General features: G+C 39.1%; 2 protein-coding genes and 1 pseudogene across 2 annotated transcripts; all 3 read right to left on the reverse strand.

Annotated features, from left to right (window-relative positions):
- Window positions 1-2,166: 2,166 nt before the first annotated feature.
- LOC114941944 (uncharacterized) lies at window positions 2,167-7,404 on the reverse strand. Its single transcript, XM_029317145.2, has one exon. The coding sequence runs from the start codon at window positions 7,402-7,404 to the stop codon at window positions 2,167-2,169; it is 5,238 nt and encodes a 1,745-aa protein (XP_029172978.2).
- Window positions 7,405-8,585: 1,181 nt separating this feature from the next.
- LOC146722835 (uncharacterized) lies at window positions 8,586-11,938 on the reverse strand. The gene is made up of 3 exons (XM_085483747.1): window positions 11,840-11,938; window positions 9,071-11,126; window positions 8,586-8,596 (listed from the first exon to the last, which is right to left on the reverse strand). The coding sequence occupies exons 1-3, from the start codon at window positions 11,936-11,938 to the stop codon at window positions 8,586-8,588; spliced, it is 2,166 nt and encodes a 721-aa protein (XP_085339873.1).
- Window positions 11,939-13,557: 1,619 nt separating this feature from the next.
- Window positions 13,558-14,332, reverse strand: LOC146722836 (uncharacterized; annotated as a pseudogene).
- Window positions 14,333-14,921: the final 589 nt, after the last annotated feature.

Below are 14,921 nucleotides of genomic sequence, written 5' to 3' on the forward strand. Positions count from 1 at the left end.
GGCTAGCCTCTGTACGGGTAAGGGTTCGGGTGCGTGGCGGCGAGAAATAACCCGAGGAATTAAAGTTAATAAAACATATATTTAAACTTTGTCCGTAAGACACATGAGTATATAATATACAGAAATAAGCGGCGTGCACAGACGCACGATCGAGAGTTCGGTGAAGCAATACGACCGGTGGTTCGCCGTGCCGAGTTATGAATAATATTTAACTAATTCGCGGCAACGAGGTAGTGTCTCCCATAACACAAAAAAAATTGATTAATTAAATCGGCGATGCGCCACCGGGTATATTGCTCCACGCCGTGGGCGCGTGATCCGCGCGGTATGCGCGACAACAAAGGGGCCGGCGTAAGGGCGCACCGCGTGCGCCCTACATAAATTTCATACACACACAATTAAACGTAATCACGCCTTTTCTTGTAAGGCAACATCAATACTTTAATGAGCCCGAAAGCGCTTATGAGTTCTCCGATTTTTCGCCTCGAACAATATTCGGCAACAAGTAAATCGCGGTAATTTTCGCGCGACAATATTACGCGCGAAGACTGTCCACGCGGGAGAGAGAATATGCGGAAACGCAAGAGAGTGGATGGGTCGTAGTTTCTCCCAATAGAGTTTCGTTACGTTAGTACCGCGACTCGACAATAAAACGAGTTTCTCGCGATTTTATACGGGCCGGCAACTAAGTCCAGCATAGTTTCTTAACGATAAGTAATTTGGGACCCATCCACCCTGCTACCTTAATTCGGCGACAGCAGGATGACCACGTCGTCTCACCAGTCCTGTACGATCCTTAACGTCCTCTCCTCTCTCGCTCTTTATACTTCGCACTTCCGTCTTAGGACCTCCGCTCTCTTCGGGCGCTCGCTAGACAGTGCCGAACCGGGGCCCTCAGGAGACACGTCGGTGACCCAATTATCTAGATAGGCCACTCGCGGCACTATCAGGTTGGCCGCGCGCGCGGCCTCGGTGATCCTTGCGGCCGCGCGCTTAATTATCCTTACCCGCGGAGTCCTGATCCGCGGGTTGCCCTTCGTAGGCGGTCCCCTTATAGAAAAGTATTACTGGTTGGTCAGTAATTTATTACTGAAGTATTGTAATTTATTACTGGTGATTAGTATTTCATTCTTGTACTCTAATAGTTCAACTACTGACCTATGAGTAATAGCTAGTAATTTTAGTAATTTATTCTGGAATCTGAAGTACTGGTGCAAGTACTTCAATACTTGCATATGTAATGGTAAAATACCGAAGTACTGAGGGATACAGTAGTTCAGCTCAGACATAAAGTACTAATAGGATAAATAAGTATTTTCTCTAGTAATTCATTACTTGGTGTAGTACTTAAGTACTTGTAAAAAGGGGATTCAACTACTGGGGTAAATACTGAAATACTGAACTTATGTCTTTTTTACTGTTCTTAAGTTTTTAAATATCACAACCTATTTCTACAATAATTTAATACAATTTTGAGATAATAATTGTACAAACCTAATATATAAAAATATAAACCTAATATTATAACATGAAATAAATGATTGAATCTTGTTCGCGAGATTTTTTTTGTGAACGTTGCGTGGTTCTCTTGATCGAGAGTGAACTTGCGTTCTCTTTCCGTATCGCGAACGCTGTTAATTATGGATTGTTTTTTGGATCTTGAGATTGGCGGTTAAGGAGAGAGGCAAAGCCGATGTTAACTTAACACCGTCACTTATTTTATTGTACAGAAGCACAGAATAATGGATACTGATTATCGGAGCGGAGCGTGATCTCTCGCTGCCGGTCGTCGTCGGACTGAGTCACAAACACCGTGCCTCGGCGAGGTCTCGGCGAGAGAGCGAGAACAAAAGCCAATTTCTGACAAACAAAATTCCTGAGCTCGCACATACAATACGAAGATTCGAGAATCGTTCTCGAATATGATTTTCAATTAATAATCGCAGAAATCAATAAAAGTTACCGCAACATACCGCCCGCCTTGCATGCATCCGCATGCGAAATGAGTACCGAAATGGCAGAGAACCTTGCTCTGAACCGTGGTCTCGTAACTTTATTATACATGGATAATCAATTGAATCAATCCAATAATAGAGCTTTAACATTAGCTTGAACTAATTGCCGCAATGCTTAAACCTAAAGAATATACAATGCGCATAGTGTTGTTTATTTTACAGAAATCGACTGAATCGTAGAGCGCGATAAAGAATCACAGTTAGCAATTGGCAGCTTGCATAGTTGAGTAATAGGGCGCTGAAGTAGGCTGGTTGCTGTACGAGCAGTTACTACGCGAACGAGACCATCCGCGCCTGGGTGCACTTGGACGATTCGACCAAGGTTCCATTTTGCAGGAGGGAGTACGTTATTTTTGATTAAAACAAAATCATTAATCGCGAGATTCTGCTTGGAGTCACGCCATTTGCTTCGCTGCTGGAGGGAATGCAAATAGTCGTGAGACCATGTATGCCAAAACTGCTCGTGCAGTCTCTGCACAAGCTGCCATCTGCTAAGTGCGTTAAGATGTATCGTTGATACAGATTGTTCGGGAACGCTGACGAGCGGTCGAATGATCAGAAAATGACCAGGCGTCAACGCGGTAAAGTCCGAAGCATCATCCGACATTGGCGTCAATGGCCTTGAATTTAGGCACGCTTCGATTCTGCATAATAAAGTTTGAAATTCGACACGAGTTAGCACATGCGTACCGATTACGCGTTTCAAGTGATACTTCACGTTTTTTACATTGGCTTCCCATACCCCGCCGAAGTGCGGTGCTGCCGGAGGGTTGAAGTGCCAGGTAATGCGATCATTGGCAATTTGACTTTTCAGAATAGGATCCTGAATAATAACGCGGAAAGCATTTCGCAGCTCCTTGTCGGCACCTAGGAAGTTCGTGCCGTTATCACTGTAAATGTGGGATGGAAGCCCACGTCGACTTGTAAAGCGAGACAGGGCAGCGAGAAAACCTTCTGTCGAGTAATCATCTACACATTCGAGATGAATTGCCTTAGTAGTGAAGCATACAAAAATTGCAATGTAGTGCTTCATGGTCTTTTGACCGCGCGCTGCCCGCAAGGTCAAGGGTATTGGTCCGGCATAATCAACGCCGGTGCAGGTGAACGATGCGGACGGCGCAACTCTGTGTTCGGGCAATTGACCCATGAGTTGGTCTGCGGTGACGGCTCGGTGCCGCTCACAAGTAATGCAGCTTCGAATGTACTTTCTAACCTGAGAACGAGCGGAAATTATCCAATAACGTTGCCGTAATATGCGAAGCGTTAACTGAGTGCCGCCATGAAGGGCGGCCGTATGTGCATTAGCAATCAGCAACTGTACGATTCGATGATCAGCCAGAATGATCGGGTGACATTCCGAATAGGGCAACAGAGCGTTCTTCAACCGCCCACCTAGATGTATTAATTGATCTTGCCCAAGAAATGGGCGTAACGAGCTTAATCGGCTTGATTTTGAAATAGAAACTTTTCGTTCTAACGCTGACAATTCTGAAGAAAACAGTTGGCGTTGAACTTGTTCAAGCCAAAAGTGTTCGGCATGATGGAGTTCGGCCGCTTCTAAAGACGAAAGATTCAATGAAGTCCCCTGTAATCGATTGCGTAAATTAGTTACAAATCGAAATAGATACGCTGTAACCCGTATCAATTTTGTCCATGTTGAAATGTCGTTCGGGAGATTCCATGTATTGACATTGTCGGTAAGATGCACCGACGCCGAGGAGGATTCCTCCAGTAAAGCGTTAATCGATATGTCTTTGCTTGTCGATTGAATTGGCCACGTCGAAGAATGAGTGCGGAGCCAGGACGGTCCAGAAAACCACAAAGAGTGATTCATAAATTCGGTAGCAGACAAGCCGCGCGAGGCGCAATCTGCCGGATTCTCAGCTGATTTGACATGATGCCATTTAATTGTGGGAAGAGTGGTTTGGATTTCCGATACGCGAGTGGCGACATAAGTACGCCACCTTGAAGGGTGTTGAGTTATCCAAGCTAGGGTAACAGTGGAGTCCGTCCAACCGTACACAGGAACGTTTGACAGATTGAAAGACCGATAAATCCATTTAATCAGTCGACTGAGTAAAACTGCCGCGTTGAGTTCAAGTCTAGGGATACTGAGCGTCTTAAGAGGCGCAACCTTGGTTTTAGCGCATAGCAACGTAATCTGAACGTCGTCAAAGGATCTGAGAACGCGCAAATACACCATAGCGGCGTACGCACGCTTTGATGCGTCGGCAAAACCATGTAGTTCCATTCCTAAATTATCTCGATGCGAACCTGTCCATCGTGGAATTTTAATTGTTTCGAGCTTGGGTAAATCAGAATAGTATGAAATCCAGTGCTGGAGAAGATCAGGGGGGAGCGGATCGTCCCAGTCGATTTTTGCGAGCCAGAGCTCTTGAAGCAAAATTTTAGCCGTAATTACTACGGGCGACGCCCATCCGAGTGGGTCGTATAGCTTTGCAATCAACGACAAGACTGAGCGTTTTGTGTTCGCACCAGAGGTGCCAGAAGATACCTTAAAACAGAATGAATCAGTGTGCGGCGACCAAGACAGCCCAAGCACCTTCAGTGAGTCATCGCTTTTAATAGCGAGATCCGATTGCCGCCTATCAAGCGGTATGTCTGCCAGCAACTCCAAAGAGTTTGCAGTCCATTTGCGTAGATCAAACTGGCCACGCTTCATGAGCGCAATGTGTTGATCTCGAGTTTTGATGGCGTCGGAGATTTCATCCGCGCCGAAGAGAGTATCATCAACGTAGATTGAGTCGCGAAAAATCGTTTGTGCGAGGGGGAACTCGTGCCCGTCATCCTCGTTAAGTTGTTGCAATACGCGCATGGCTAAATATGGAGCACAAGCGGTGCCGTATGTAACGGTATTTAATTGGTAGTGATTGATATGTGCACAACCCGGGGGTTGCCACAGTATTCGCTGATAATCTCGATCTTCATGATGGACCGAGGTTTGTCTGTACATTTTCGCTATGTCAGCTGTGTACACATATTGAAATAATCGCCAGCGAAGAACTATTGCGGCTAAATCTTGTTGGAGTTTTGGACCGATCATAAGATGGTCGTTTAATGAAGTGCCGTTTGATGTACGGCAGGAAGCATTGAACACCACGCGTAGTTTCGTGGTGGTACTGTGTTCGCGAAGGACAGCATGATGCGGTATGTAAGCCGCGTACGAAAGATTAGAAGTGGAGGGTTTGATCTGGGTCATGTGATCCAGCTCCTCGTAATCTGCTAAAAACGCATGATAGAGCGTTCTAATTTCAGACTGTCGTGACAGCCGATTTGTTAATTTGGCGTGAAGCACTGAAGTGATTTGAAATGATTCACCTATACTCGGCGGTAAGCCATTCTTAAACGGCAATCGTACCACGTAGCGGCCATGTACGTCGCGCTTGTGAGTTGCAGCAAAATGTTGCTCACAACGTTGTTCGTCCTCCGTTAGCGGAGGCTTGGAATCAGAAATTGTCTCGTCTGTCCAGAATTGTTGGATGACGGGAGCGAGGTCGTCTTCAACGACGCAATTGTGAACGTCAGCCGGAGGATGAGTTGCATCCGTGGGGCCTGTTGGACCGGAGAGTATCCAGCCGAACAGAGTGGACTGCGCTGTCGGGGTCCCAGGCGGGCCTTGACGAATGTCACCGATTAGCAGAGCACCGTATAAATCGGCCCCGATTAGTAAGTGAATTTGGTGGGCACTCGATGGTTCAGGATCTGCAAGTTGCAATCCGCGCAAATGTGGCCAAGAATTTATTTCCCGGATCTGAGAGGAAGCGTATGAAGTGATTTTTTCATAGGCGTATGCCCATAACGATACGGATTTTCGCGGATTGAAACTTGGAGAGAGAGATATATGAACCCGCGAGCGAGCCGACCCGCTGTATTTTTCCCCGAAGCATCGAATCTGCAGATTAGCGCGTTGACGCCTGGTTCGCAACGTTTGACATAAAGATTCGCTTATGAAGCTGTATGTGGATCCCTGATCCAGAAGGGCACGCACCAGTGTAGTACGTCCTTCTTGTGTCCGCACGATTACCCACGCAGTAGCGAGGAGAATATTCGCAGGCGAGCGCGTTTTCGGCGATACGGATTGTACCGTAGCTGTGACGGGAGACGCCCTTTGTACGAGTGTCTCTGATTTCGTGTCGGGTAATTGCTGAGACGCGTCATCCTTCGATTCGGCTTTAAGTAATTTATGTAATGTCGTGTGATGTCGTTTTTGACATCGTAAGCATCGACCTCGTGACATACAGACGTTCGCGGAATGACCTTTCCGGAAGCAATTTCGACACAACTGTTTCTGGTCGATAAAATTAATTCGTTGATCTATCGATTGGGCGAGAAATTTATCGCATTTCGAAAGCCAATGAGTTCCGGAACATTCAACGCAGTTTAATGTAATTACATTATTGACGGTACCGCGCGGTTTTCCATTGCGAGAATTGGACGCCGAATTTTCTATTGACATGCCCTGATCGGTCAGTCCACGGATGCGTACGGTCATAAAATCATGAATTTCTTTATAAGTCGGGCATTCCGACAGGCTACCACATTTTAAATTCCATTCGGTTTTAGTTTTAGAACTGAATTTGCGTGATATCAAATAAACGAGTAAATCATCCCATGATTTGACCGGCCGATCAAGGCTGTGTAAAGCAGCGAGAGATGCTGCTACTGAGTCGTGAAGTTGGCGTAATTCCGCGGCGGTTTCCGATCGCATTATCGGGAGTTCCGCAAATGCATGGATGTGAGATTGAATGATCGCAAACTTATTGTCGTATTCGTCGGTTAGCAGTTGCCACGTAGCAGCATAGTTTTCATCCGCAATTCGAATATTCGCTATTAATCGCGCTGCGTCACCGGTGACACTTGTTTTTAAATAGTGTAATTTTTCTGTATTTGACAGACAATCGTTATTAGTCACTAATGACTCGAAAATACCTTTAAAATTTTCCCACTCCGTAAATTTGCCGGAGAATTTAGGCAATGAAATGCGCGGCAAATGTATCGGACGACGCGTGTCGGAATCAAAAATAGACGATCGATCGCTCGTATTATGCGTAGGAGGGGTTGGACTTAGCTTTTTGATGGCTTCGTTGATCAGGTCCACGGTGACGTCATACGTTTCTTCCGCAGCATAGAATTTCTCTTTGACGAAGTATGGAAGTTCGCTTTTTTCCTTGGGCGGGACTGCATGCAGAATCCTCACATGAATAGCCTTGCACGATGACCATTGATCGTGAAGCTTCTTCAATCGGCTCTCCAGTTTGATTACAGTTGTCTGTGCTTTGGACAGCTTCTTGACATTCACCAAACTGCGGTTGATCGCGTCGATGGTGAATGATTGTTCCGTGAGCAGAAACTCAATGGACTCTGTCATTGTAATAACGTAGATAAGAGTCAACTGATTTGATTGGAAGCGATAGTGCACCGCAGGTAGCGAGGGATGCGGCGGCCGATCAGCGGCGCTTCACTTGCTTAATATTTGTTGTTTCGGTGCAACAGCACTCACCGAATGGCGTGTAATATCGTGATGCTCATTTACTGAGAGATAGCCAGCTCCGGAGCACTGTTTCATGCACGATAGGTGTTGATCGCCACTGTAGGGCACTGGTATTTTCGCCAGTGTTGTTTCACGTGGGCACTGTGTGATTGTGCGCACGGCTAGATGGGGCGCGCACGTGTTCACTGGCGCGGGTCGCACGTGATTTGCAAAGTCCGAGGAATGTTTCAGATAATGCCGACGACTATGTAATGCCGCAATTTTTTGAGAATTGCACTGTACACTGTACTATATGATAAGGTTCAGCTTGCAGTCCAATAACGCCAAAGATTCGGCTCGAAGGACCAAAAATGTTCGCGAGATTTTTTTTGTGAACGTTGCGTGGTTCTCTTGATTGAGAGTGAACTTGCGTTCTCTTTCCGTATCGCGAACGCTGTTAATTATGGATTGTTTTTTGGATCTTGAGATTGGCGGTTAAGGAGAGAGGCAAAGCCGATGTTAACTTAACACCGTCACTTATTTGATTGTACAGAAGCACAGAATAATGGATACTGATTATCGGAGCGGAGCGTGATCTCTCGCTGCCGGTCGTCGTCGGACTGAGTCACAAACACCGTGCCTCGGCGAGGTCTCGGCGAGAGAGCGAGAACAAAAGCCAATTTCTGACAAACAAAATTCCTGAGCTCGCACATACAATACGAAGATTCGAGAATCGTTCTTGAATATGATTTTCAATTAATAATCGCAGAAATCAATAAGAGTTACCGCAACAAATCTAATCAGCTGTTGCAATTATGATGAAATTAAGGTTGAAAAAAAGAATGGTCAAATTTTTCTGAAAACATAAAATGTATTTCTCTTGACATAAAATAATACAATGACAAGATATATTAATAATTGAAAAAATGTTAAGATTGAATAAATATATTAAATTTTATTAAGAGAGTACATCAAAACATAAATATTTCTAATAAAATTATACTTTTGTTTAATTAAACTTGTTTTTAACTCTTATACTTGAAATCATTTGTTGAGGAATTTTATGAAGTGTATCTATCTTAGTCTCTTTCTAAAGAATTAATTAGAGGATATACGCATAATTTGCTATCATATAATGTTACAACGCATTTGCACTGTATCATTTGGGGAAAAATAGCCATACATTCAGGAGTCATTTCCATAATGCTACAGAAAATGTTAGAAGAGACATTGATTGAGCGATTTTGACAAACAATATCATTTATTAAGTGAAGACGCATACCTAATAAAATGCATTTCATCTAATTAGATTGAAGAGTCTTAACTATAAGTACATGTGATATGGGGATTACTGTTTTATTTTGTAAATAAACAATATTATTAATGCGTCTTTTCATGCGTTCGTATCCTTCCACATGAAACAGAATATTTTTGTAAATAAATCTACGAAACAAGTGAATTTGCTGATTTTGTATGTTTTCCTTTAAAAAGTTTTCCACAGTAACTTTTTGAGTTAATGTTAGCGTAATATAATCAGGCTTACCAAATAATCGTATATGCTCACCATATGCTACGCAGTTATTAGATGTAAGCTTTCGAAAAGTCAATGCTTCGTACAAAGGTTTGGCAAATAATGCATTATTATTTGACAAGAAAAGTTCTGCACCCTTTTCTTTAAGAGATTGAAGTCTTAAATAAAATTTACAAATTTGCAGGGGTACTGCTTGAGAACTCCGAAACATCTTGGCTAATGTACCATTATAATGTTCATATGGAAAACAAGATACAGCCCACAAACCTCCAAACTGTTTTACACTTTTAGGAATGTGGAGAAGTAAATGAATATTAAATTTCATAAGTTGAGGTGCATTGTATACGTCTTCTATATTTAAAACAAACTGTCGTATACACCTTTCTGCAATAGAGAAATCCTCTAATGAAATTTTTTCACGTAGAAAAATATGTACACTACATACAAGAAGAAACCAATGCTCGATATATTTTCTTGGCATTTCTACTTTATGTAAACACGGCAAAGAGTAATATAATAAAAAGTTTTTCCATTCAGAAGCTTTCCATAGTTTACATTCTGTAATGGACCGAGGAGTTCTAGTAATTTCACTTGGTGGCTTAATAGAACAAAGGATGGCATCAATTTGTTTTAGCTTAATGTCTGATCCGATATAGAAAGGTTCCTTCTTATTTTCTCCATTTTTCCACCACTCCACCATAGTTTTTACAACACCAAGTAAAATACAATGCATGTAATCAGGCACAAAAGATGTTATTATATTAAATAAGGGAAGCAGAAGAAGGACAGATGCATCCTTTATTCCATTTTTAACCTTTCCAGTTTGCATGACAGTTTTGGTATCTTGCACATGTTGTTCGTGAGTTCGTAATTGTCCTATATCACCACGATAAATCCTTGCTCTTCCACGACCAACTTCACACTCCTCTCCTTCATTCAGACAAAAAGAACAGCTTTGTTTACCTCGAAATGTTTTTAATTTCTGAAGCAATGGTCTTGCTTGAGAATCAACTGAGGCTATGAGAGTGTGAACTTTTACTTTAGCTTTGTCTTCAGAGCCTGGAACGACATACTCTAATCCTTCATTATGTAGCATACTTAGTTCCTCAACAAATGGTTTCAAGAATATATTCATGTCAGGTTTAGATCCATACCATAATCCGCAGAGTAAAACATTTTCTTTACGAGCTTGAAAAGGCAAATTATTTACAGCTACCTGGATAGGCCATAAACTTACTTTAGATGATTTAAAAATTTGTACTCCATCAGTATTCCACTGTAATGTGAGATCTTTTTCTGAAATAATACCATCTTGTATTAATCTTTTATATACTTCGCCACTGTGAACATCGCTTTGACCACTTATAAATCCTTCTTGAAACATGGAATGTATACGATCATTTTGAAGTAGCCGAATCAATTGATCTTGTAATGGAATTTGAATAAAAAAGCATTGCTGCGACTTTAAATCATCCATTACACATATCAGTCCACAACTGCAAATTACTTTATTTGTTTCCAAGAAATTAACTAAACTCTTGCAACCAGAGCAAAAGAAATGTGTTATTATATTAGGTGGCTTAGGAAATTTTTGAATGAGTAAATGTAATGATTTATGTTCCTGTCTTGGAAGATGACAATCTATGAGATTTATAAGAGATTGAAGGGCAATATCAGACAGTCCAAAACGCATAGCATAGGTCATAATTAATAATTCACTTTCCTCTCTTGTAATGTCACAACCCTCATATAAGGGTTTCCTATCTGAATTGATATGTGCAAAATTTTCTGTTTGAAATATGTCTTCATCATCTACAAAGTCTTCGAAGACAGTGCCATCATTATCAGAAATGCTACTATCTTCTAAATCAGTGTCAATGTAATCACTATTATGTAGGCTTATTCCTTCCTTACTGTCATCATCACTTTCTTGCATTGTGAAATACAATCTTTCTTCACTTTGTTCAAGGCTCTGCTGTTCGAATTCATCTTCATTGTTAAAAGAGCATTCTGAATTCTCCCTACTGTCAAAATATCTTTCACTAGGATCCCAGTCCATAAGTTCATCAATGTTATCCGATAGTGCATGCTGAAAATAAGTTTTTTTAAATATAATTATTTAAAATTTCTTTTCAATTTCTACAACTGATAATATAACATCATTATACAATTTTATTTTAAATTGTTAAATTAAAAAAAAGTTTATTGAAGAATGTTTTTCGTTTATTCTGTATTACATTAATTTGTAGTTATACAAATTTAATCAATGCTGATACCTATTTTATATCCTAATCCTACAAAATCACCTATTTTATTATAATAAATGATATTAATATAAGACTCATAAATGATAATAGTATAAAACTAATATATAATTGATATAAATAATTGATAAATAGAAATATTTTATTTTAAATTGTTAATATTTCAAAATTGTAAAAGTAAATTTAAGCTAGTTTTATTTCGACGTCCTTATTTTTTCATTAATATTTATGACTTATTAATATATCGTTAAAATATTTTATTCTTTTTCTCGATAAATTTTAATAAAATAACTATTGATTTCTTATGTTTTCAATTACTTTAACTGATGAATTCAATATTTTTAAAAATGATATGATTGAGAAAATCTATCCATTATATATTTTAGGCGACCAGTTTCTAAATGATATAAAACCAATTATAATAAAATAAAAAGAAATAAAAATATCAAATAATAACCAACATCAATCATTCATCAACGCATTGATAAAGAATTTAGTAGTCAATTTTAACTTAAGAAAATTTATAATGTTTATTAACCTCATTACGTTGAATAACTTGTCGACGACGAAGAGTTGTGTCAGGGATAGGAATATTTAAATCTTGAAGGTATTGTTTGTATGGACCTCGGCGTGACATTTCTTTTAATATAAAAGCAACTATTAATTAATAATTTTGAATTACGTTGAAATTGACTCGTTCAGGCTCGTATAGCTTGCTAATGCTAACAAGTGGCGTCAGAGCATTGGCCCATAGGGCCCGAGTGTGCCGTTTATTTTACGTATACGGTACTGCATAGCGCGCCACGCTTTCTTCAGTATCCATGCGCGGACATGAATTTTCTTGTAAGTGAAAAAACTATTGCCGCCACAGGATTATCATCTGCGTGACCGCGTGTGATGCGTTATACTGGTATCGCGATATTGCGATATTTCTATTGTCAAGCCACGCTGTTTTACAATATCTGCATCAATTGTGGTATTTTTACCGGTTGATATATACGCATCGTGGAAATTTGAAGAGTGAATAAGTGCAGTAATCATGTCTAATATAAAAAGTGCTGTGGAAACAAAATTGTCAGATGAGAAGTGTCTTGTCGTGCAGTTTATTAATGAGAGACATAAACCTGTTCAAGTAGGCTTTCAAGCGTGGTTAAAAAAGGAAAATACAGAATCAGATTTGAGTCACCTCCTAAACTCGGAGGTGATCATTCGATGGCCCGTAGCAGAGGACATAAAATGTGCCAAAATGATGGAAAAAATTATTAAGAAGAAAAATATTACTTGGGAGGACTTGGTTGTAAGAGTGCGATCTTTGGGAAGTAAGTAATGATTTTAACATAATTTAACATAGAAGCTTAGAACATGTATATACTGGAAGGGGCATAGCGCATGTGTGCATGTGTGATGAGCTAGAATATATGTAAATATATGAGTATATTATCCTCTTGTCCTTTTTCATGTCATTGTGTGTACATATATTAAAGTAAGTTAACTGAGTTTAAGCTACGTTAATGCAAACGCGGACTTCAGACTAATACGTAATAAATAATAATAAGTAACGTTCTCAACTTTGCTTTAAGTTTTTGTTTGACAAAACCGTCGACAACTCTCCCCTAAATTTTATAAATATATATTTAAGCATAAAATAAATTTCAAAATTTTTAGTATTTACTGATATGTGCCAACACGTCAAAAATATTGAACTTTTTGGCGTGCCTAATCCTTCTCGAGAAGAGAGACTGAAACTTTGCCTTAAGCCATCAGGCTCATCTAATCAAAGCCACACGCTTGATTTTAACTCATCAGAAGATGACAGTGTCAGTATCTGCAATAAGTATGTCTAATAATAATTATAATCTCTTTTTTAATTATTTATGTTTGAAACTGTACAGCTTGTTGTGTTATCGTAATAGTAATGCTGCTTTCTTTTTTATTTGATTTAAGTATAAGATTTGTTAATTTGTAAGTTTAACATGAAATTTATTCTCTGTTTATTTTTTTAACAGGAGCCTAATAAATCATTAAAAAAGCGGAAGAAGACTGAAACATCAAGTATTGGAAAAAGTCATAGTTTACAGTCGCCAATAGAAAACTTATCAAGAGATTTTATAAAAAAATCATCTCGAGTAAATTTAATATTGTCTTGTATGTTTGAAAAAAAAATATTTTATCTTTTGCCTATGCAAAGCTTTTAATATTTAAAATTAGATGTGCATTAAAATCATATATGCATTCTTACTTTATTCTTGCTTTTTTTCAAGACATGTGTACATCCTGTATACCTAAAAATTAACATTAAAGAAATATTAGATTATTCACATAATAAACAATAATAATAACTGTAATAACTGTAATAAAAAACTTATATTATGAAAATAATATAAGTAAATTAAATTAAAGAATTTAAAAAAAAAAATTACTTTTAAGTGATACTAAAATTCCATCAAGAATCTCCAGGTCAATATCATTGCTGACAACTGATAAATTAATAACAGTTGCAATAGATTGACTTTTGTTAATTGATTGCGAGGCATTTGTATTTACAGTAAGATTTGATGGATTTGGTATAACTAAACGTGAGTCATCAGAATCAGATTCTGACTCATCGTGAGAAACAGTTTTATTCAACTGTCTTGTGCGGACTTCTTTATTTCATTTATATTGCTTTCCTTATTTGAAGAATAGTTTGTTGCTCTCTGTCTAGCTTCTTCTAATGAATCTAAATTGAGACAAAATCGTATTTAGAAATTACATTATTTTTTAAAAATATTAAAAAAACAATTACATAAATTCTACAATAAAATATAACTTACCATAATATCCATGAAATTTAATGGGATAAGATTCCCATTTAGGATCATCAATAACAGGTGGAATTTGTTTTATAATAAAGGTATTTACATTTTTTTACCAACGGCCACCAGCATTCTTTTAAATTGGAAGAAAGCCATAAAGATGGAACTTCTGATACAGTTTCTTCTTCATTATTTCCATCGCTTGGAAAAGTAACGACAGCGAAATTTTTTGCCATTATTAATAATCTGTTAAAAAATTAAATTTGTTAAGTAATTTAATATTTAATATTGTTTTTAATTATAGATTATATCAATATATAAGTACTCGCCATTAACATATTTCTTGTTGATGATAGATTAGATTAGATACGTTTATTGTTGCCCCAATTGGAGGTTACAAGGCGCTTTTTTCCTGTTTAAAGGAGCGATTTCAAACCTTTATGCGTTCATTTACATACAATCCTTAACCTATAACTTAAACCTAATTAATATAGACAATTATATATATAAATGATACGCTACGCCGCTCCGCTTCGCCGCCTACTACGCCCTTTCTCGCATTTCTACCCTATCTACTTCCTACCAACTCTTCCACACACACGACCTCTTTACCCTAGCCTTTCTTATCCTACGCCTTCTTATTTACTACTTTCGCATTCTTATGTATTACTTAACCTATGTGGGACCTCCGCTTCCGGTTACTGCTATCCTTTCTCACTTCTTTCACTTATTCCCTCTCTCTCTCTCTCTCTCTCTCTCTCTCTCCCTTTCTCTCCCATCTCTCACACCCACTCTCCCCCTCTCTCTCTTCCCTCAACTCTTGCC

Source organism: Nylanderia fulva, unplaced genomic scaffold (genome assembly GCF_048542155.1).
Source record: "Nylanderia fulva isolate GAGA-0341 unplaced genomic scaffold, ASM4854215v1 Scaffold266, whole genome shotgun sequence".
Taxonomy (NCBI): domain Eukaryota; kingdom Metazoa; phylum Arthropoda; class Insecta; order Hymenoptera; family Formicidae; genus Nylanderia; species Nylanderia fulva.

Bases quoted from the DNA above. Each gene is read 5' to 3' on its own strand.
- LOC114941944 (XM_029317145.2), bottom strand. From the start codon at position 7,404: ATGACAGAGTCCATTGAGTTTCTGCTCACGGAACAATCATTCACCATC.
- LOC146722835 (XM_085483747.1), bottom strand. From the start codon at position 11,938: ATGTCACGCCGAGGTCCATACAAACAATACCTTCAAGATTTAAATATT. The intron at 11,127-11,839 runs GTTAATAAACAT...ACTTATTTTCAG, and splicing joins AAGTTATTCAACGTAATGAG to CATGCACTATCGGATAACAT.